Genomic DNA, 24,328 nt, shown 5'->3' on the forward strand with positions numbered 1-24,328 from the left:
AACATGTTTTCGGTTTGTCATTATGGGGTATTGTGTGTAGGTTGCTGAGGATAAAAATAAAGAAATCTACACACAATACCCCATCTAAACACAATTAATTCTACACCTATAAGCCAAGCCTAGTAGTTAGCCCTTACCCCTAGTTTTGTATGAAACCACGGCCACGGTGAGGTGTATCTCCCCAGGGTGGACGTCCGGTGAGGAGCTAATGGAGTAGTATCTGGGCTGGAGCAAAGGCAGCTGGGTCAGCAGCAGGGTGGATGGCATCTGAATAGAGGGGAACTCCTCCAAAACTTCCACCATAGTCGGGTTGTTGTACCACTTCCATTCCTCATACTCCTGCAAGCCCTGGAGAGGAAAGAGGAGAGGATGTATGTTTTTGTTTTGTACATTCAATATACCCTAATGTAAGGAGCCAGGCAAAAGAATATGTATCGCTTCAGAAAAAATGAGTTATTATGGCTGTTTCTCCAACTTCACGCACCTAGAGGTTAGACATATTCCAGTTAGATGCGACACTCACAACAAGCTAATCTAATGCCTCTCCTGATGTGATGAAAGTATGTATAGACTTTGACAAATTTTGGGGTATTAGTCATATTTTTTTATTTTACCTTTATTTAACCAGGTAGGCTGGTTGAGAACAAGTTCTCATTTGCAACTGCGACCTGGCCAAGATAAAGCATAGCAATTCGACACATACAACAACACAGAGTTACCCATGGAATAAACAAAACATATAGTCAATAATACAGTAGAAAAATAAGTCTATATACAATGTAAGCAAATGAGGTGAGATAAGGGAGGTAAAGGCAACAAAAGGTCATGGTGGCGAGGTAAATACAATATAGCAAGTAAAACACTGGAATGGTAGATTTGCAGTGGAGGAATGTGCAAAGTAGAAATAGAAATAATGGGGTGCAAAGGAGTAAAATAAATAAATACAGTAGGGGAAGAGGTAGTTGTTTGTGCTAAATTATAGATAGGCTATGTACAGTTGCAGTAATCTGTGAGCTGCTCTGACAGCTGGTGCTTAAAGCTAGTGAGGGAGATAAGTGTTTCCAGCTTCAGAGATTTTTGCAGTTCGTTCCAGTCATTGGCAGCAGAGAACTGGAAGGAAAGACGACCAAAGGAGGAATTGGTTTTGGGGGTGACCAGTGAGATATACCTGCTGGAACGCGTGCTACGAGTGTGTGCTGCTATGGTGACCAGTGATCTGAGATAAGGCGGGGCTTTACCTAGCAGAGACTTGTAGATAACCTGTAGCCAGTGGGTTTGGCCACAAGTATGAAGCGAGGGCCAACCAACGAGAGCGTACAGGTTGCAATGGTGGGTAGTGTATGGGGCTTTGGTGACAAAACGGATGGCACTGTGATAGACTGCATCCAGTTTGTAGAGTAGAGTGTTGGATGCTATTTTATAGATGACATCACCGAAGTCGAGGATCGGTAGGATGGTCAGTTTTACGAGGGTATGTTAGGCAGCATGAGTGAAGGATGCTTTGTTGCGATATAGGAAGCCGAGTCTAGATTTAATTTTGGATTGGAGATGCTTAATGTGAGTCTGGAAGGAGAGTTTACAGTCTAACCAGAACCTAGGTATTTGTAGTTGTCCACGTATTCTAAGTCAGAGCCGTCCAGAGTAGTGATGCTGGACGGGCGAGCAGGTGCGGGCAGTGATCGGTTGAATAGCATGCATTTAGTTTTACTTGCGTTTAAGAGCAGTTGAAGGTCACGGAAGGAGAGTTGTATGGCATTGAAGCTCATCTGGAGGTTAGTTAAACTTCTTATGGCTGCATCCCGCTACCGGGATCGATATGACAACAGCCAGTGAACATGCAGGGCGCCAAATTCAAACAATATAATTTTAAAGGTAATCTTGTTGTTAATCCCACCAAAGTGTCCGATTTCAAATATGCTTTTCAGTGAAAGCACTACAAACGATTACAACACCACAATAAGCACATCCATTTTCCAGCGAAAGATAGCAGTCAGAAAAAGCAGAAATAGAGATAAAATTAATCACTAACCTTTGATTATCTTCATCAGATGACACTCATAGGACTTCATGTTACACAATACATGCATGTTTTGTTTGATAAAGTTCATATTTATAACAACAAATCTGAGTTTACATTGGCGCATTACATTCACTAGTTCCAAAAACATCAAGTGATTTTGCATAGCCACATCGTTTCAACAGAAATACTCATCATAAATGTAGATGATAATACAAGTTATACACATGGAATTATAGACATACCTCTCCTTAATGCAACCGCTGTGTCAGATTTCAAAAAAACTTTACGGAAAAAGCAAATCATGCAATAATCTGAGACGGAGCTCAGAACAATAGCCAAATTAGCCGCCATGTTGGGGTCAACAGAAACCAGAAAATACATGATAAATGTTTCCTTACCTTTGATGAACTTCATCAGAATGAGGTCCTAGGAATCCCAGGTCCACAATAAATGCTTGATTTGTTCGATAATGTCCGTTATTTATGTCCAATTAGCTACTTTGGTTAGCCCCTTTGGTAAACAATTCCAAAGTCACATAGCGCCTCCACTATAACCTGACGAAATGTCCAAAAGTTCCGTAACAGTCAATAGAAACATGTCAAACGATGTACTGAATCAATCTTTAGAATGTTGTTAACATACATCTTGAATAACGTTCCAACCGGAGAATTAGATTGACTACAGAAGAGCGGTGGAACGGAGGTCCTCCTCATGTGAAAGCGCATGGTGAAAGCATGCTCAGCTCGTGGCAGTGATTACTCATTCTTTTCTCCTTCGCCCCCCTTCACATTAGAGTCATCAGACATAGTTCTATTGACATCTAGTGGAAGCCGTAGGAAGTGAAAACTCATCGCTGTAATTTCATTGAGAGCTTGGTTGAAAATCTGCCACCTCAGAAAAAATTCAAACAGGAAGTGGAACTTCTCAGGTTTTTGCCTGCCATATGAGTTTTGTTATACTCACAGACATAATTCAAATAGTTTTATAAACTTCAGAGTGTTTTCTATCCAATACGAATAATAATATGCATATATTAGCAACTGGGACTGAGGAGCAGGCAGTTTACTATGGGCACCTCTGTGCACCTTTCATCCAAGCTACTCAATACTACCCCTGCAGCCATAAGAAGTTAACACAGTGTCCAAAGAGGGGCCAGAAGTATACAGAATGGTGTCGTCTGTGTAGAAGTGTATCAGAGAATCACCAGCAGCAAGAGCAACATCATTGATGTATACAGAGAAGAGAGTCGGCCCGAGGATTGAACCCTGTGGCACCCCCATAGAGACTGCCAGAGTTCCGGACAACAGGCCCTCCAATTTGACACACTGAACTCTATCAGAGAAGTAGTTGGTAAACCAGGTGAGGCACTCATTTGAGAAACCAAGGTTGTTGAGTCTGCCAATAAGAATGTGGTGATTGACAGAGTCGAAAGCCTAGGCCAGGTCGATGAATACGGCTGCACAGTAATGTCTCTTATCGATGGCGGTTATGATATAATTTAGGACCTTGAGTGTGGCTGAGGTGCACCCATGACCAGCTCTGATACCAGATTGCATAGCGGAGAAGTTACGGTGGGATTTGAAATGGTCGGTAATCTGTTTGTTAACTTGGCTTTCGAAGACCTTAGAAAGGCAGGGTAGGATAGATATAGGTCTGTAGCAATTTGGGTCTAGAGTGTCACCCCCTTTGAAGAGAGGGATGACCGCGGCAGCTTCCCAATCTTTGGTAATCTCAGACGATACGAAACAGAGGTTGAACAGGCTAGTGATAGGGGTTGCAACAATTTTGGCAGATCATTTTATTAAGAGAGGGTCCAGATTGTCTAGCCCGGCTGAATTGTAGGGGTCCAGATTTTGCAGCTCTTTCAGAACATCAGCTATCTGGATTTGGGTGAAGGAGAAATGGTGGGGGCTTTGGCGGGTTGCTGTGGAGGGTGCCAGGCAGTTAACCGGGGTAGGGGTAGCCTGGTGGAAAGCATGGCCAGCCGTAGAGAAATGCTTATTGAAATTCTCAATTATAGTGGATTTATCGGTGGTGACAGTGTTTCCTAGCCTCAGTGTAGTGGGCAGCTGGGAGGAGGTGCTCTTATTTTCCATGGACTTTACAGTGTCCCAGAACTTTTTGGAGTTAGTACTACAGGATGCAAATTTGTTTGAAAAAGCTAGCCTTAGCTTTCCTAACTGCCTGTGTATATTTGTTCCTAACTTCCCTGAAAAGTTGCATATCACGGGGGCTATTCGATGCTAATGCAGAACACCACAGGATGTTTTTTGTGCTGGTCAAGGGCAGACAGGTCTGGAGTGAACCAAAGACTATATCTATTCCTAGTTCCATTTTTTTTGAATGGGGCACGCTTATTTAAGATGGTGAGGAAGGCACTTTTAAAGAATAGCCAGGCATCATCTACTGACGGGATGAGGTCAATGTCATTCCAGGGTACCCCGGCCAGGTCGATTAGAAATGCCTACTCGTAGAAGTGTTTTAAGGAGCGTTTGACAGTGATGAGGGGTGGTCGTTTGGTCGCAGACCCATTACGGATGCAGGCAATGAGGTAGTGATCTCTGAGATCTAGATTGAAAACAGCAGAGGTGTATTTGGAGGGCGAGTTAGTTGGGATGACATCTATGAGGGTGCCCGTGTTTACGGATTTGGAGTTGTACCTGGTAGGTTCATTGATAATTTGTGTGAGATTGAGGGCATCAAGCTTAGATTGTAGGATGGCCGGGGTGTTAAGCATGTCCCAGTTTAGGTCACCTAGTAGCACGAGCTCAGAAGATAGATGGGAGGCAATCAATTCACATATGGTATCAAGGGCACAGCTGGGGGCAGAGGGAGGTCTATAGCAAGCGGCAACAGTGAGAGACTTGTTTCTGGAAAGGTGAATTTTTAGAAGTAGAAGCTCGAATTGTTTGAGTACAGACTTGAATAGTAATACAGAACTCTACAGGCTATCTTTGGAGTAGATTGCAACAGGGCAGTCCCTTTGGCAGTTCTACCTTGGTGGAAAATGTTATAGTTTGCGATGGAGATTTCAGGGTTTTTGGTGGTTTTCTTAAGCCAGGATTCAGACACGGCTAAGCAGTGAGTAAAACAAACTTAGGGAGTAGGCTTCTAATGTTAACATGCATGAAACCAAGGCTTTTACAGTTACAGAAGTCAACAAATGAGAGCACCTGGGGAGTGGGAGTGAGGCTAGGCACTGCATGACCTGGATTAACCTCTACATCACCAGAGGAACAGAGGAGAAGTAGGATAAGGGTACGGCTAAATGCTATACGAACTGTCCGTCTAGCACGTTCGGAACAGAGAGTAAAAGGAGCAGGTTTCTGGGCTCTATAGCGTAGATTCTAGGCATAGTGTACAGACAAAGGTAAGGTAGGATGTGAGTACATTGGAGGTAAACCTAGGCATTGAGTATTGATATGAGAGATATAGTCTCTAGAGACGTTTATACCAGGTGGTGTCATCGCATATGTAGTAGGTGGAACAACATGGTTGGTTAAGGCATATTGAGCAGGGCTAGAGGCGCTACAGTGAAATAAGACAGTAATCACTAACCAGGACAGTAATGGACGAGGCATATTGATATTAGAGAGAGGCATGCGTAGCCAAGTGAACATATGGGTCCAGTGAGTGTTTGGGCTGACTGGGGACACGGTGATTCAGACAGTTAGCAGGCCGATGCTAACAAGCTAACAGTTAGTAGGCCGGGGCTAAACAAGCTAGCAGTTAGCAGACCGGGGCTGGCAAGCTAGCAGTTAGCAGACCGTGTTAGCAAGCAAGCAGTTAGCAGGGGCTAGCAGTTAGCAGACCGGGGAAGGCAAGCTAGCAGTTAGCAAACCGGGGCGGGCAAGCTAGCAGTTAGCAGACCGGGGCTAGCAAGTTAGCCTTTGGGGGACGTCGCGATGGGGGTAAGTCTGTTTTTGTCTCTTCGTGCGGTGACGTTGATAGACCAGTCGTGGAATTAGTAGGGTTCCAGGTAGCTCTAGGTATAAAAACGTAGCCTGACTACGTTGTGTAACCCACAGACACTGGGGGCCATGCAGGTCTGGAGTTGAACAGACAAAGAAATAGCAAGGACAGCCAGTAGCTAAAGATCCCACTTTAGCTTGTTGTTTTTTTATTATTATTCCTCCTCCCTTCAATTTCTATTCTCTTTTTTAGTTTTTTGAGAATGAGTTGAACCCTGAAGAGTGAGTCACTTACTCGCCTGGCCAATGTAACTTTTTAACACAATGGACGTGCTTTTTCGTCTTCTGTGGGAGTCACTGTATGGGGTGAGAATATGCCTGTGGTTTACCAGGCGTGGGGGTTAAATTCCATAGTGTCTGAGTCAGCCAAAACTCACATACTCTAAGGTTATTTTCAACAAGAGCAAAGTCTATGGCATCCCATTAAATGATTAAAAAAATAAAACATTGTAAAGTCCAATACATATTGAGAGGAAACATAATATTGCAAGGAAAAACGTCAAAATTGTAAACAAAAACGAATCCAGGTATTGCAAGCAAAAAATAGGAAACAGGATTTTTTTTCAATTGAATATATGTGTCATTTACAACAATCTGCTTTGCTTTGTTTGCAACTTTTCCTCACCTACATTTGCCTTTCCCAGGTCTTTTCTTCTACTCAGATTTCTACCGTTACAATACTTTTTTCCTACGCTTTCATTTTTGAACCAATGTTCACATGGGGGTGTGGTTTAGAAGGGGGGGGGGGGGGGGGGGGCGAACAAAAATCTGTTACCATTGGTCAATACATTTGGAGTGACAGTTCAACGACCACACCCACAGTCTGAACTAAGACCAGCAATGGTAAAGAAAGCCTTAATTTCTCCATTATCTCTGCTCAGAATTCAAACAAACCTACCAAGCCCTGCTGGATACGTAGCAACAGCCAGCAGCAACAGCCTGGCACGTTTACCCCTTTTTATCAGTGGCTAAAACTTGTAAAAGTTAGTCATGTTTATTTTGATGGGCGAGGGAGAAAAGTTGTAATATTGGTCACCATCGCATGCCTATTGTTAGCTAACGTTACGTACTGCCCACGGAAGGCATGACAAGCCAGTGCGAATGACCAGTGCACCGGTGTTGTATCAAGGTGTTTCCCACTGGGCAGCTGTATCTCATGTCGCCAGCGGTAGATAACGTGGCCAATCTGTTCCATCCCACGTTGTTTTATTTTGAGTAGGATAGCAGCCTACACAATAAATCATTTGTAATATTGGTAGTAAACACCTGGATGTCACCGTGATTCAGTCTACTGCGCAATGGGGAGAGTAGCCAGGGTTGGTAGCACGAGTCTTTCTAACACTGAATCACTGAATTACTTCATATAAACTGTACTGAACTACACAGTTAAAATCCTTCATTACCTTACTGAGAGTCTCCAACTTCTTCCTCTGCTTGTCATTGGTGGCGAGGGAGGCAAACTGCTGCAGCAGGACAGGGCTGGGGGGTGTGGTGATGTCCAGGAAGTACTGGAAGGCCTGGTAGATGGTGCAGGGGGGAATCCGAGGCTCCTCTAGCCAGTTACTGATCACACCTTCAGAAGGAAAAATATAAACAGGCAACAAAAAAAAACCCCGAAGAGATGCATCAAAACTTTAATAGTACAGTATTAGCCTTTTTTGTGTATTACGTTACCCTAAGAGGATTGGAGGATTGCATCTGGTATCAAACTCAGCTTTATTCGATTTATTTAACAAGGCAGTCCCATTGAGGTTAGAAGACCTCTTTTCCCAAAAGTGTCCAGGCCAAGGTCATGATTTTGTCTGCAAGGGTATTTTTCATTGCTGGCTAAGAATATGAAACTAGGACCCGGTAGACTACTAACCTAGGGCTGTGTTTCTCTCCTCTAGGAACTCCACCTTGACGATCTGATTGACAGGTGGGGCATCCTCTAGCTTCTCTATAAGGGCAGTAACCAGGTCCTCATGGTTGCCAGGGAAGATGCCCAGATGGTCGCCGGGCTGGTACATCAGGCTGTCCTCGTTATTTGTGTGAAGTCGAACAAATATGGTGGAGCGACTGCTAGGGGATTCAGAACTTTCGTTACAGTTTGTAACTATCGTACAGTTTGGAGTTATACAGTAACAATTTGCGTATGAAATACAATTTGCTACAACTGATTGAGACTAAGAAAAGTCCTATTTCAAAATGTTCTCCAGTCTAGTCTACAGTATTGTAACAAAATCCACCCACTTGGATGTGGAACTTTGTAGGTTTTCGCTCTGTAAGATCTTGGCTCCATAGACCTTCTTCTTGTGGATGCTGTAGAGTGCTGTTGGAGGACATATTCACAATATGAAGCATCCATAATATGACACTGGAAGCCTTATACAGGGTTTACGGAGGCTACATTAGACCTAAAAAGTTAGGTTTTGTTTAAAAAGTTCTAATTGAAACAGTGTTTAACTTGTGTTGTTGTTTGTTTACCTTGTGTTAGTGCAGGGGCCTCAGCTGTGTAGGTGAGGCGGAATTTGCTCTTCTTCCAGCTTCGATCATTACTGATCAACGAATCGTGTGCCTTCTCGATGTTCACGTCTCCAATGCAGAACACATCACAGGCAGCCTTCACAGACAGACAACCATAGGCGCTTGTAAGGACAAGTAATCATAGCTGTGTATAGTCCATTACTAAGACCTTTACCATTAGAGTGTGTGTGTGTGTGTGTGTGTGTGTGTGTGTGTGTACAGTATACATACAGTACCAGTGAAAAGTTTGGACACACCTACTCACTCATTGTTTTTACAATGTTCTGCGTTTGAGCCAATCAGTTGTGCTGTGACAAGGTGTGTGGGGGGGATACAGAAGATAGCCCTATTTGGTAAAAGACCAAGTCCATATTATGGCAAGAACAGCTCAAATAAGCTAAGCGAAATGACAGTCCATCATTATTTTAAGACATGAAGGTCAGCCAATATGGAACATTTCAAGAACTTTGAACGTTTCTTCAAGTGCAGTCGCAAAAACCATCAAGCGCTATGATGAAACTGGCTCTCATGAGGACCACCACAGGAATGGAAGGCCCAGAGTTACAATGGCTTGCGAAAGTATTCCCCCTTGGCATTTTTCCAATTTTGTTGCCATACAACCTAGAATTAGAATAGATTTTTGGGGGGTTTGTTTCATTTGATTTACACAACATACCTACCACTTTGAAGATGCAAAATATTTTTTGTGAAACAAACAAGAAATAAGACAAAGAAACAGAAAACTTGAGCGTGCATAACTATTCATCCCCCCCTTTGTAGAACCACCTTTTGCAGCAATTATAGCTGCAAGTCTCTTGGGATTTTTGCCCATTCTTCAAGGCAAAACAGCTCCAGCTCGTTCAAGTTGGATGGGTTCCGCTGGTGTGGGCTTTGACTAGGCCATTCCAAGACATGTAAATGTTTCCCCTTAAACCACTCACGTGTTGCTTTAACAGTATGCTTAGGGTCATTGTCCTGCTGGAAGGTGAACTTCCGTCCCAGTCTCAAAAATCTGGAAGACTGAAACAGGTTTCCCTCAAGAATTTCCCTGTATTTAGCGCCATCAATCATTCCTTCAATTCTGACCAGTTTCCCAGTCCCTGCAGATGAAAACATCCACACAGCATGATGCTGCCACCACCATGCTTCACTGTGTGGATGGTGTTCTCGGGGTGATGAAGTGTTGGATTTGTGCCAGACATAGCGTTTTCCTTGATGGCCAAAATTTTTGTCTCATCTGACCCTTCCATATGTTTGGGGAGTCTCCCACATGCCTTTTGGCGAACAACAAACATGTTTGCTTATTTTTTTCTGGCCACTCTTCCATAAAGCCCAGCTCTGTGGAGTGTACGGTTTAAAGTGGTCCTATGGACAGATACTCCAATCTCCGCTGTGGAGCTTTGCAGCTCCCTCAGGGTTATCTTTGGTCTTTTTGTTGCCTCTCTGATTAATGCCCTCCTTGCCTGGTCCGTGAGTTTTGGTGGCGACTCTCTCTTGGCAGGTTTGTTGTGGTGCCATATTCTTTCCATTTTAATAATGGATTTAATGGTGCTCAGTGAGATGTTCAAAGTTTCTGATATTTTTTATAACCTAACCCTGATCTGTACTTCTCCACAACTTTGTCCCTGACCTGCTTGGAGAGCTCCTTAGTCTTCATGGTGCCACTTGCTTGGTGGTGCCCCTTGCTTAGTGGTGTTGCAGACTCTGGGGCCTTTCGGAACAGGTGTATATATACTGAGATCATGTGACACTTAAATAAAGTCCACCTGTGTGCAATCTAACTAATTATGTGACTTCTGAAGGTAATTGGTTGCACCAGATCTTATTTATTTCGATCTTTCAGGTTTTTATTTTTTCGAATTTTTTGAAACAAGTTCTTTTTTTCATTTCACTTTACCAATTTGGACTATTTTGTGTTTGTCCATCACATGAAATCCAAATAAAAATCCATTTAAATTACAGGTTTTAATGCTACAAAATAGGAAAAACGCCAAGGGGTTGAATACTTTTGCAAGGCACTGTACCCCTGCTGCAGAGGATAAGTTCAGTAGAGTTACCAGCCTCAGAAATCGCAGCCCAAATAAATACTTCACAGAGTTCAAGTAACAGACACATCTCAACATCGACTGCTCAGAGGAGAGCATGTGAATCAGGCCTTCATGGTCGAATTGCTGCAAAGAAAACACTACTAAAGGACACCAATAAGAAGAAGAGACTTTCTTGGGCCAAGAAACACGAGCAATGGACATTAGACCGGTGTAAATTTGTCCTTTGGTCTGGAGTCCAAATTTGAGATTTTTGGTTCCAACCGCCGTGTCTTTGTGAGACAAGGTGTGGGTAAACGGATGATCTTCTCATTTGTATTTCACACCGTAAAGCATGGAGGAGGTGGTGTTAGGATGTGTAGGTATTTGCTGGTGACACTATCAGTGATTTATTTACAATTCAAGGCACACTTTACCATCATGGCTACCACAGCATTCTGCAGCGATACGCCATCCCATCTGGTTTGGGCTTAGTGGGACTATCATTTGTTTTTCAACAGGACAATGACCCAACACACCTCCAGGCTGTCTAAGGGCTATTTTACCAAAAAGGAGAGTGACCTGGCCTCCACAATCACCTGACCTCAAACCAAATGAGATGGTTTGGGATGAGTTGGACCACAGAGTGAGGGAAACGCAGCCAAAAAGTGCTCAGCATACATGGGAACTCCTTCAAGACTGTTGAAAAAGAATTGCAGGTTTGAAATGCAGGTTTGAAATGCATTCCAGGTGACTACCTCATGATGCTGGTTAAGAGAATGCCAAGTGTGTGCAAAGCTGTCATCAAGGCAAAATATATTTTGATTTGTTTAACACTTATTTGGTTACTACATGATTCCATATGTGCTATTCCATAGTTTATGTCTTCACTATTATTCTACAATGTAGAAAATAGTAAAAATGAGAGAAAAACCTTTGAATGAGTAGGTGTGTCCAAACTTTTGACTGGTATTATATATATTCATGCATGTGCATTACATGTTCATCCATGCGTGTGTGTTATATGCCCCATAAGGAATGGCCCAGTCACCCCACCTTGAAAACCTTCTTGGCCCAGTTTCTGAAGGACTCTTCCTGGCCACACAGCTCATCTCCCTCCCCCATGCGTAGGATGCGCTCCCCCCCCAGCTCCTCGAGCAGCGTGTCCACAGCGTGGGCAAAAGCACAGAAGTGTGGGTAGGCTCTTGAGCCAAGGCCAAACACTGAGAACCTGGAGAGAGAGAAAGAACAGAAAGAAAGAACGAGTGAGAACGAGAGAGAGAGAGAACGACAAGTACAAAGGCATGCAAAGACACACTGATTTGATTCAGACAACCATACATCACCATCATCTGGCATCAACTGCATCATCAAACTCAGTTTAGAAGCCTGAGATTTCTGATCTACTGAGGGAATCATGCTCTATGGCTATGACAATGTCATCCTGTCTTATGTTTTGTTATGTGTTAAATGTGTAATCAAAGTATGTATGCCTAGTAAGCTAGGTCTACTGTGTAGTCTAGGAATGCTATGTTGGCAAAGTTTTTGAACCATTTCATTAAAAGGACCACAATGGAAATATGTTTTTTCAAACATTTGTGTGTCATCTTTGATGATTTTAAATGCGTGGTTGTATTGTGTTTGAAATTGTCGAAATCACTATCCGTCTACACACAAGGGAATTGATCAGAAGAGTTTTCTTCCTTCCTCAGTATTCACAGAACTCTATACAGACAGGCAGTATAAAGGGATGTTTATGTGTTATCTTGAACCAGATGTCCAGTCTGTGTTCGGAAACACAGAGGTTGAGATGGTAAAAGGAGACATTCCCATCACCGTACACCCATCAAAAGACATCAGGTTTAAGAAGACATGTCCTGCGGATTCTCCTCAGACAGAGGGGCTTGTCTCCCTGTCATATCAGTTCAAACACCTTGGCTATCACCTGTACTCACATGTCTGGATGTTTCGTTAACCTATTAAACTCTGCTCATGCGAAAAAATATATATTTATGCTTGGATTCAAGCAGAATTTGCTTTAAGACGCATTGGCCAACATCGCCATAGGTGATGTTTTGGCAGTGTTGGAGGTGTAATTATTGGTGAGTGGCTGCTTGTGTGTCACAAACCACTCCCTTCTCTATTATAGGATTTGATAGCTCTAACGCAGTTCCACCTCCGATGCCAAAACAACCACTATGTAGGTGTCACCTAGTGCGGATCTGATAGAATCTAGCCCTTCAATCCAATCAGATTTTGTTTGACATAATCCTGGGCTTGCTCACTATACCTGACGTTGGCGAGCGGTCCGGTGCTTTCAAAGTTGACCCTGGGCTCAGGTTCGTCACTGGAGGATTTGCGGGTGTCTGAGTAGGAGGACACGCTGTTGAAACGCACCTTGTAACTCCTGAGAGAGAGGCAGATACAGGGACAACAAGTACACTCAGTATAGAATACTACTTTATTAGTCCATTGTAGAGACAAATACTTCTGCTCTCCACCCAACCTCAGGCAAAAAACAAACACCCATTTTTGGAGGAGCACAGGGTCACATAGCACAGTGCAGCACCCCTGGAGCTATTTTAGGGGTTAATGGTCTTACTCAAGGGCACAAGGGAAGAGATGGTACACTCCCTCTCACAAAAAAAAATCCATTGCGGTTAAGTGATGAGAAGTAATGCTGTGAATCTGTATGAGGATGTCTGAGGATTACTGCAGCCATGATTACATCCCAATTGGCACGCTATTCCCTATATAGTACACTACCCACTATGGGCCCTGGTCAAAAGTAGTGTACTATATCGGGAACGTGGTGTCATTTGGGATGCATACCATAAAAACATGCTCTGTTTGAATGGGCACTCACTTTCGGTCCTCTGTGTTAGATGTTGGATGTCTCATCTCCATCAAGGCAGCTCCGAATTTCTATACACAAACACAAAAAAACACTTAGTCAATCGTTTGCAGGTTTACCTTTTGTAAACGTAACCAAAATACAGATGGTATATACTGTAGTTGTGTGAATTAAACACACACACACAGTACTGGTCAATCATACCTCTCCATTTTCAGGTGGATCTCCATTGCCAAATGTGCTGGTCACCGCCAACACAAGTGTTTCATGCTCCAGGTCCACCATGTCGTACTCATCCATTGACATCACCTATAGTAGTGGAGTGTGTCAATCAAGATGTCCACATTTCATGACGCAATGTCATCATTGTGATGTCAACAAGAGCCATTTTGAAATAAAACAAAATAGAAAATGCATTTAAAATTTCCCACAAACAAAAAAACGGCAGATATTCAAGACAAAAAAAATACTCAGTGTTACCAAAATACCACAGAGACATTAAGGACAAAACCAAATCAAAACATTTCAAGTTACCAGGAAGTAACTTCTCTTCAACCCTTCCCTCCTCTCTCAAAGACCACATAAACATTCCACACGGCCATGAGCCCAGGACCTGAGGCCATAGAGCACTAGTATCTAATTAACACTACTTGCATTAACAAGGTGATAATGTGCCGCAATACAATTAACACCCAGGCATCAGACTCGCCATCTGACTCAAGCAGCCTTCATGCCTACAGGCCATCATGCCGAGAGAACGAGAGGAAACGGGGGATGGACAAGACGACAGGGAGGAAGAGAGGAAATGCACAACCCAGCCCAGTCATTCATCCGCATCTGCATCTGCCTGTCTGACTCAAGTACAAGAAGATCCTTTCCTCTCGTATGATTGATTACATTAACAAATAGGAAGAAGAAACAGAAGATGTGATGTCCTGGAGGGAAACGCTAGATGATTGAGAGCCGCAGAGCTGTGTGTTTTTATTGTGATTTTTTTTCCCCCAAACACATTTACACAGCCCGCAGTGTTTTATGATCTTATCTTAAACTACAGCTCAACGCTTGGCTGGGTTGATTCCGTCGCTGTGTCCCCTGGCGCTTTGAGAGGGAATGGGGAAGTGACAAAAGACACATTTCTGTGTAACTTCGCCTTCTTGGTGTGAAAACTGTCTCCTCGCTTTTTTCAAATCTGCAGGCCTCCACTTAGTCATTCAAGAAAGTCCCAAAAAAACGCATGACACAAACTCAGTCAAACTGTGTGGTTTACCTTTGCCTCAAAAGGCACGCTTCAAAATCTCAAAGTGGTTAAGGGGGATGTTTTGAAGTAGGCTTTGTTTATGTTCTATTCAAGATAGCATCAAAAATAGACGTGACACATCAACTCAAATTCAACTTGTGTGGTAGCTATATAAAAAAGAAAAGAAAGTTACCTTTGCATCAAAGGCATGCTTGAAAATCTCACATAAGGTTTTTGCATAGTCTTGAGACTTTCCGGTCTCGGTGGCGAATAGTATCGTAGCTTTGACCCTCTTAGCCATGGCCTGGCCCATTAGCTTGGCTGAAAACTTCACAGCCCTGCACACACAGAGACAATCCATTTATAATTCACAACATAATAAAATGGCTATAAATAAACATTTTTAAATGGTTCATTCATGGAAGGTTTTATATCATGTAACCAGAAATAAAAACCAGTGATCAAGGGCAAAACAGACCTTGTTACACCACAACCTTGTTACCCCCCCCCCCCCCCAAAGTCGTCTAAACTCAGATGCCTACTGTAGCTTACTAGCTTCCTTCCGCGCTCGTGTGGTTCGCTCAAGCAGACAGGCAATGCTGCATGTCATGACTAAACAGCGGATGGCAATCATAGCTCGTCGTATCCTCGGGGCAATTCCAATAATAGCTCAGAACCCACCCAACGCACGAAAGAAAGAAAAAAGCGAAACGCTTATTTTTCACCATTGTTCTGATTACTCCCTTTGGGGTTGATTGAGTGAATTACACCATTGAGTAGATCAGCTTCCTCTCCTCCCTGTGTCTGTACCTCTACCTCGTCTCATCCCATTCAACGTGTGGCAAAAAAAAGGAGAATAAGAGCAAATGGAGGATAAACAGACATAAAGGTGACCAGCTGGCCGCCCTATAATATATTTGTACCCTTCAACCGAAGAACCATAAATATCTGTTTTGGATTTTTTTTTTTTATATTTGTAGTTGTGTAGTGAATAATCCAGAGTCTTGATATGACAAAGACTATAAATAGACAACATATACAATACATTTCCATTACTGTCTAGAACTCTGGACATTACAGTGGAGCTAATAAGATACAAAATCACTAACATGCTATATTTAGTCGTAGTTCTTAGTCCCAAATGGAGGACTAGAAACAAGTGGGCACTTCAGTCTATAAAAGCAAGCAGGACTGCACGGGCGACCTCTGACCCCAATCTAGGTGAAGCATAATGTTGTCCTAAGGCGTAATGAAAAGACTCTCTCTCTCTCTACTCACTTGGCCAGTTTCTTGAAGCCAATGGCTCTTTTCTTGGTGGGTGTCCCATTGTTTACTTTCCACACATGGTTATTCCACGGGTCAGCCTGTAGCAGAGAGACATAGTTACAATAGTCTTAACATACAGGTCAGTGGATGGCGTTACTGTACATTTGAAGGACATATTCTGACCCTGACCTGGGGTCAAATACATACTGTATGTCAAATACGCTGCTAAAGTACTAGAAAATATTTTACTTTGACCTGGCCACACAAACTCTCCTTCCTCCTCACCTGATACTCGAAGGATGGCGTGAGGCGATAGTTGAGCATCTCCTGGTGAAACACTGGGGTGATGCTTCCAGACATTGGGGGTACGATCCAGACCCAGTCCCCCGGGCAGCCCCCCCGCACCCTGATCTCATTCTCCATGTGCTTCATGAAGGACTCTGTGGCAGAGTGGTGGTCCACTATGGTTACCTTAGAAGACTGGGAACATATAATGGCGATCAGTTCCTGTCTGAGGAATTCAATCATTGCAATTGTTTCAGGTTGACATATAGTAGTACATACTATTTCACCTTTATTTCTCGTCCCTCGTGACAGCCTTAACATTGGTTCTGGGTGCCGAGATTCCACAATTTCTAACATAATGTAAAGACTTCTAAAGAATAATGCTTTAGGCTGTAATTTATATACAGTCTAGAAATCTGCAGATAATACAATACAAGGACACTTGGCAATCACCTGAAAACTGTAGAGAACTGCTATGTTGATCTCCACCAGTGCCTGGTCCTTCCATAGAGAAGAGGTCTTTCTGGTATCCAGAGCCATCAGACTGGCCACTTCCTATTGGACAGGGCAAGACAATACTGTAATAACAATAACTGTTGTTGATAACTTAAGGTTATTTGCGTAACCCCGGTTCTCTGGGATTACGAGTGAGACATCGCACTATGCAGATTCACCAGAAGTAGCTTGAAGGACCAATTATACACGTCTGTTGGAGACCAACAGGGTTGAGTGGTGAAATGATGGAGCCTCTCCCCTCATACTAAAAAGTCACTCGCCAGGATCAGATCATTCTTGAGGGTGCCAAACTTCCTTACACTCTTGCGAGCAGGGGAATGTGGTGAGATTTAGAGCTGGGACGATAAACCCAAAATGATCGACACCGACCATACCGATCACTTATTGCAGGCATTTTGCTGATATCGTTCATTAAGATAAGTAGCCTATACAAGAGAAATGTGAAGTTTGAAATAAAATAAGTTTGCTAATATGGGTAATTTTTTATAGGACAACTGATAGCTACAACCACCAAACTAGTAGTAGTAGTAGTAGTAGTAGTAGTAGACAAAAACAAAAAAACTGGTGCACATTAATGTTATAAACTTATCTTTAGGTATTGTTAACGCATCAATTCAGGCAATTTATCGCGATATGGATTTTTGACAATGACGCCCAGCTCGAGTGAGATGTCTCGCTCAAAATATCAACGTTCTTTTTCAATTATTTGCTTTAACATCTCACTGTGGGATATGACCAACTCCTGAATCACACATGCTCTACGAAGAAGGACAGTCTCAATTTTAACCCTCAGAGGCAATGAGGACAGTAAATCAAATCAAAAGTATGCGCCAATGAAGGCACAGTGATGTCAGTAGAACTTCATAAAAGTAGGAGAGGATGCTCTATAGGCCAGTCTAATAGCTTCCACAATCCAATGAGACAACCGTTGATGAGAGAGGGGCCTCCCTTTACAGGGAGGCGCCCAGTACACAAAGAGTTGACCGCTCTAGCGCAAAGCTCTCGTCCTATCAAAGTATATGCGCAACGCACATACTGGACACAAAACGGTGAAGCCACTCCTAGAAATAAATTCCTGCTAACCTTGGGCATTAAGGCGGGATTGGGCAACAAGGTGACCTTGGAAAAGCCCCGGGCAAACTGTAGGCATGAATGGTACGCAAAACGCTGCTGTGAAATGGCCTCAAGCACAATAGACCAATCCAATGATGGGGCTAAAAGCTTATGAACTGGATGTAAGCGACGTGCCCCATTAATGAAACATAACGAGGTGTTTTTCCACGGTGTTTTTGTTGAAGCTTATATGGCAGGCCGAGATAGCGGCAGGATAGACCTTAACAGTGGAGAAAGGTTTTGCTCTGTCCAAAAGGTCCGGCAAGAAGGATAAAACCTCTAACACAGAGCATTGGTAAGGAATTATAGGTTTTCGGTCACACCACAGTGAGCGTGCAGAAGGGGCCCTAGCACTCTGGATTGTGTCAGTAACTTCAAGAGGCAAGCCTGTCGCATCCAGATTTAACCTCTCACAGACCAGGCCCAGAGGGCCATTGCTTCTGGGTTCGCTTGGGTCAACAGCGTAACAGGAGTTGCCAAGCCTCGTCGTATAGCAGGAGAGTGATCTCCGCTATCCAGAGCTTGCCATCGAGGGGCTACCAAGATAAGGAATAAGCCTTCTTCCTTCACTCTGGCTAGAGTGTGGATTATGAGGCTGAGGGGAGGAAAAGCATTAAGAGTAACTTAGCGAGTTTGTTTTTTCAATTTAAGTAATCAGTTACTTTTTCAAATAAGCAATATTTCTCTTTCATTGTTGGCACAATAAAACAAAAATGCGCTCTTTCGGTTTCTGCACGAACAACTATTCTCCTATTTAGCTGTGCGTGCTCTACTTCAATTGCAGTTCTTACTTTCCCATTCCCACTGCTTGCAGGTTATCTAGTAGTTCTTTGCTGTTAGCAGTTTCTTACTGCCGATAAAAACGTATGATTGACCTTAATATTTTTTAGTCATTACATACTTATTTAATGTAACAAATCAAACATAAAAATATTGTAATAGAAGGTAAAGTACAAATCCAAGATATTGTGTCTGTCATTATTACTTGAGTTAGTATAGTCCAGAGTTACAGATTACGACCAATGGGATGCAAGCCACTCAAAAAAAGGTAGTGTGTGTTCTCTACTGGGCATAAGAATGAAGACGGCATCTTCAGAGTGTTTTCTGTTTTCGGAAAATGCAAAAGTAAAGTTACTTTTAATGGAAGTAACAAGTTACTTTAAAAGTAACTCCCCAACACTGGTTGATACACTTGGGGACAATGCTTGGTGAACATGTGGACAATGCTTGGTGGGGATTGACAATTAGTCTTCCTTCCCCTTGCTTGAACTAGAGCCGGGGGGAGAGCCGTGACACAGAGAGCACTCTTGGTAAGAGTGGATTCATTTCACAGGTGTAGACTTTTACTGTGAAATGCTTACTTACAATCCCTTAACCAACAGTGCAGTTCAAGAAATAGAGTTCAGAAAATATTGACCAAATAAAAAGTAACAGTAGAATTACATAACAATAACAAGGCTATATACAGGGGGCCTGGAACCGAGTAAATGTGCGGGGGTACAGGTTAGTCGAGATAATTTGTACATGTCGGTAGGGGTAAAGTGACTCATTGTGTTTCATTACATTGGTGTCAGAAATGATCGGACCTTGCATCCACAACAGTGCGTGTGCTTGGCCGGTGATCACGTTCCTATAAGACGTTGAGTCGCAAGCTAGCGCGAGGATGCGCTCTTTGAAAGGAGGAAGTAGTGTAACGACCCTGGGTTTATAAGCGCGGATATCGAGTCTGCCGCTCGGGCATGCTTTTGCAACACAGTCGATAGCGCGCTGGACTTAGGGCTAGAAGGTCGAGGGTTCGAGACCTGCTCCCTGCCTGTTTCATTACAGTATTATGTATTGGCATCACCAGAGAATTTAAAACCTTTTTTGTAATAACATAGTATATGGGATTTGATTTTAAGAAATTTGGCTTAATTAATTTGATTAATATTATGGTGTTTCCATTCAGAGAAAATTGTCAGTATGTAAATTCAGACCGTTTCGCTCTCGGAGCGCACACTGGACGTTCGGGCCGAGGAGTTGGGATGATTTGAGCGTTGACAGCAGTCAAGCACCCAAGCTAATGTTAGCTAGCTACTTCCAGACACAAATTAGACCACTGACCATTTTACTCACCCTAACAGAGCTGGTAAGGCAGTAGTTTTGAAGTTATCGCAAAAAAACAGGCTTTATTTTAGTGCATTTTTCACCCTGCCAGCTCCTATTAGTTCTATTGAGCACAGTGGCACCAACTGGCCTTCCGAACGTTCTATTCCGAGCTTATTGTTCAACGTCACAATGCCTGCTCCGCTATTTTTGCCAATGAGACCTGCTCACGTTGTTTTATAGTTAAAATGTAAACAACAAAATGTAAACAACAAAAATTATATTGGAACTCTGTGGTCTTCCCATTGTTTTCTATGGGGGAAAAATAGTAATGTCTGTCTATTTCGCCAAATATCTCGCAATGTGTATATTCATATTTTTTTCAAGTCAGGTGTAACCGGTGTGAAATGGTGGGTATGTATGCCTTATGATTAACAAGACGTGGTGTGATCATAACAACATACAGGAACTCAAGTCCTTTTGTTCACCTGACTTAGAATTCCTTAAAATCAAATGCCGACCGCATTATCTACCAAGAGAATTCTCTTCGATCATAATCACAGTCGTATATATTCCCCCCAAGCAGACACATCGACGGCCCTGAAAGAACTTCATTTGACTCTGTAAACTGGAAACCACATATCCTGAGGTTGCATTTATTGTAGCTGGGGATTTTAACAAGGCTAATCTGAAAACAAGGTTCCATAAATTTTACCAGCATATTGATTGAGCGACCCGGGCTGGCAAAACCCTGGATCATTGTTATTCTAACTTCCGCGCCGCATATAAAGCCCTCCCCCGCCCGCCTTTCGGAAAAGCTGCCCACAACTCCATTTTGTTGCTCCCAGCCTATAGACAGAAACTAAAACCGGAAACCTGTGCTCAGGTCTGTTCAACGCTGGTCCGACCAATCGGATTCCACGCTTCAAGATTGCATCGATCACGTGGACTGGGATCTGTTCCGCATAGCGTCGAACAACAACATTGATGAATACGCTGATTCTGTGAGCGAGTTTATTAGCAAGTGCATCGGTGATGTTGTACCCACTACGTCTATTAAAACATTCCCAAACCAGAAACCATGGATTGTTGGCAGCATTCGCGCAAAACTGAAAGCGCGAACCATTGCTTTTAATCAGGGCAAGGTGACCGGAAACATGACCGAATACAAACAGCGTAGCTATTACCTCCACAAGGCAATCAAATAAACTACAAAAGAAAAACCAGCCCCGTCGCGGACCACGATGTCTTGCTCCCAGACAAACTAAACAACTCTTTGCTCGCTTTGTGGACAATACAGTGCCACTGACACGGCTCGCTACCAAAACCTGCAGGCTCTCCTTCATTGCAGCCAACGTGAGTAAAACATTTAAAACTTGTTAACCCTCGCAAGGCTGCAGGCCCAGACGGCATCCCCGGCCGCGTCCTCAGAGCATGCGCAGACCAGCTGGCTGGTGTCTTTACGAACATATTCAATCAATCCTTATCCCAGTGCTGTTCCCACATGCTTCAAGAGGGCCACCATTGTTCCTGTTCCCAAGAAAGCTAAGGTAACTGAGCTAAATGACTGCCGCCCAGTAGCACTCACTTCCGTCATCATGAAGTGCTTTGAGAGACTAGTCAAGGACCATATCACCTCCACCCTACTTGACACCCTAGACCCACTCCAATTTGCTTACCGCCCCAATAGGTCCACAGGCGACGCAATCGCAATGCACATTGCCCTAACCCATCTTGGACAAGAGTAATACCTATGTAAGAATGCTGTTCATCGACTACAGCTCAGCATTTAACGCCATAGTACCCTCCAAACTCGTCATTAAGCTCGAGTCCCTGGGTCTCGACCCCGCCCTGTGCAACTTCGTCCTGGACTTCGTGACGGGCAATCCCCAGGTGGTGAGGGTAGGTAACAACATCTACAGCCCCCTGATCCTCTACACAGGGGCCCCACAAGGGTGCGTTCTCAGCCCTCTCCTGTACTCCCTGTTCACCCATGACTGCGTGGCCATGCACGCCTCCAACTCAATCATCAAGTTTGCAGACGACACTACAGTGGTAGGCTTGATTACCAGCAACGACGAGACGGCCTACAGGGAGGACGTGAGGGCCCTCGGGAAAATAACCTCACACTCAATGTCAACAAAACAAAGGATATGATCGTGGACTTCAGGAAACAGCAGAGGGGAGGGTAGTGGAGAAGGTGGAAAGTTTTAAGTTCCTCGGCATACACATCACAGACAAACTGAAATGGTCCAACCACGCAGACAGCGTGGTAAAGAAGGCGCAGCAGCGCCTCTTCAACCTCAGGAGGCTGAAGAAATTCGGCTTGTCACCAAAAACACAAACTTTTACAGATGTACAATCGAGAGTATCCTGTCGGGCTGTATCACCGCCTGGTACGGCAACTGCTCCGCCCACAACCATAAGGCTCTCCAGAGGGTAGTGAGGTCTGCACAATGCATCACCGGGGGCAAACTACCTGCCCTCCAGGACACCTACACCACCCGATGTCACAGGAAGGCTAAAAAGATCATCAAGGACAACAACCACCCGAGCCACAGCCTGTTCACCCAGCTATCATCCAGAAGGCAAGGTCAGTACAGATGCATCAAAGCGGGGAACCGAAAAACAGCTTCTATTTCAAGGCCATCAGACTGTTAAACAGCCATCACTAACATTGAGTGGCTGCTGCCAACATACTGACTCAACTCTAGCCACTTTAATAATGGAAAAATTGATGTAATAAATGTATCACTAGCCACTTTAAACAATGCCACTTTATATAATGTTTACATACCCTACATTACTCATCTCATATGTATATACTGTACTTTCTACCATCTACTGCATCTTGCCTATGCCATTCGGCCATCATTCATTCATATATTTTTATGTACATATTCTTATTCATTCCTTGACACTTGTGTGTATAAGGTAGTTGTTGTGAAATTGTTAGGTTAGATTACTTGTTAGATATTACTGCATGGTCGGAACTAGAAGCACAAGCATTTCGCTACTCACATTAACATCTGCTAACCATTTGTATGTAACAAATCAAATTTGATTTTTATTTATTTATTTTTATTTATTTATTTTTATTTATTTTTATTTTACCGTTATTTTACCGGGCAAGTTGACTGAGAACACGTTCTCATTTGCAGCAACGACCTGGGGAGTAGTTACAGGGGAGAGGAGGGGGATGAATGAGCCAATTGTAAACTGGGGATTATTAGGTGACCATGATGGTTTGAGGGCCAGATTGGGAATTTAGCCAGGACACCGGGGTTAACACCCCTACTCTTACGATAAGTGCCATGGGATCTTTAATGACCTCAGAGAGTCAGGACACCCGTTTCACGTCCCATCCGAAAGACGGCACCCTACACAGGGCAGTGTCCCCAATCACTGCCCTGGGGCATTGGGATATTTTTTAGACCAGAGGAAAGAGTGCCTCCTACTGGCCCTCCAACACCACTTCCAGCAGCATCTGGTCTCCCATCCAGGGACTGACCAGGACCAACCCTGCTTAGCTTCAGAAGCAAGCCAGCAGTGATTTGAGCTAGTTAGCGGGGTGCACGCTAATAGCGTTTCAAATCTGTAACGTCACTCACTCTGAGACCTGGAAGTAGTTGTTCTCCTTGCTCTGCAAGGGCCGCGGCTTTTGTGGAGCGACGGGTAACGATGCTTCAAGGGTAGCTGTTGTCTATGTGTGTAGAGGGTCCCTGGTTTGAGCCCAGGTAGGGACGAGGAGAGGAACGAAAGCTAAAACTGTTACACGGGTACCATTTTAAATCAGGAGAATCTCCTCTTTGTAATTATGTAAGTGAGCTTGTTAATCATCGATCCCTAGACTAGAAATAGACAGAAATGTTTGTGTTATCCCTACTTTTTCATTACGCAGACATAAACACAGTTGACACCATCGAGGTGCGGATGTTGACTTTCTACACAAGTAGTTTTTTTCCAGTTTCGTCCGACAAACAGATTGTAGTGGTAAAATAAAAAGGGATACATTTTTTATGGAATTCTAAGCATCACTCCAGTCAAAACAGGCTCTGCGAACATTCGATTTCATTAATTTGTTATGGGCTCGCGCTAGTGTTCCAGTTTAGCCAACGTTCTTAAGCCGTTTTTCAGCGATCGGTTGAAGAGCATGCATTTAGTTTTGCTTGCATTCAAGAGCAGTTGGAGGCCACGGAAATAGAGTTGTATGGCATTGAAGCTCATCTGGAGGTTTATTAACACCGTGTCCAAAGAAGGGCCAGTAGTATACAGAATGGTGTCGTCTGCATAGAGGTGGATCAGAGAGTCACCAGCAGCAAGAGCGACATCATTGATGTATACAGTGAAAAGAGACGGCCCGAGGATTGAACTCCCATAGAGACGGCCGGAGGTCCGGACAACAGGCCCTCCAATTTGACACACTGAACTCTATCTGAGAAGTAGTTGGTG

At 43.5% G+C, this 24,328-nt stretch overlaps 1 protein-coding gene across 2 annotated transcripts in view; it reads right to left on the minus strand.

Annotated features, from left to right (window-relative positions):
* nos1 (nitric oxide synthase 1 (neuronal)) overlaps positions 1–24,328 on the minus strand; it is a 77,216-nt gene that overhangs the window by 8,697 nt on the left and 44,191 nt on the right. The window contains exons 11-23 of one of the 2 annotated variants that reach the window (XM_055920363.1): positions 16,616–16,717; positions 16,163–16,357; positions 15,890–15,975; positions 14,805–14,949; positions 13,579–13,683; positions 13,387–13,445; positions 12,811–12,927; positions 11,577–11,751; positions 8,458–8,593; positions 8,224–8,302; positions 7,856–8,049; positions 7,395–7,564; positions 138–348 (exon numbers count right to left, since the gene is read on the minus strand). In XM_055920363.1, the coding sequence (XP_055776338.1) occupies positions 138–348; positions 7,395–7,564; positions 7,856–8,049; positions 8,224–8,302; positions 8,458–8,593; positions 11,577–11,751; positions 12,811–12,927; positions 13,387–13,445; positions 13,579–13,683; positions 14,805–14,949; positions 15,890–15,975; positions 16,163–16,357; positions 16,616–16,717 (1,774 nt within the window). Of the gene's footprint in view, positions 1–137; positions 349–7,394; positions 7,565–7,855; positions 8,053–8,223; positions 8,303–8,457; positions 8,594–11,576; positions 11,752–12,810; positions 12,928–13,386; positions 13,446–13,578; positions 13,684–14,804; positions 14,950–15,889; positions 15,976–16,162; positions 16,358–16,615; positions 16,718–24,328 lie in introns of both variants that reach the window. The other variant, XM_055920362.1, reaches the window with a different exon arrangement.

This window comes from Salvelinus fontinalis, chromosome 4, assembly GCF_029448725.1.
Source record: "Salvelinus fontinalis isolate EN_2023a chromosome 4, ASM2944872v1, whole genome shotgun sequence".
NCBI lineage: Eukaryota > Metazoa > Chordata > Actinopteri > Salmoniformes > Salmonidae > Salvelinus > Salvelinus fontinalis.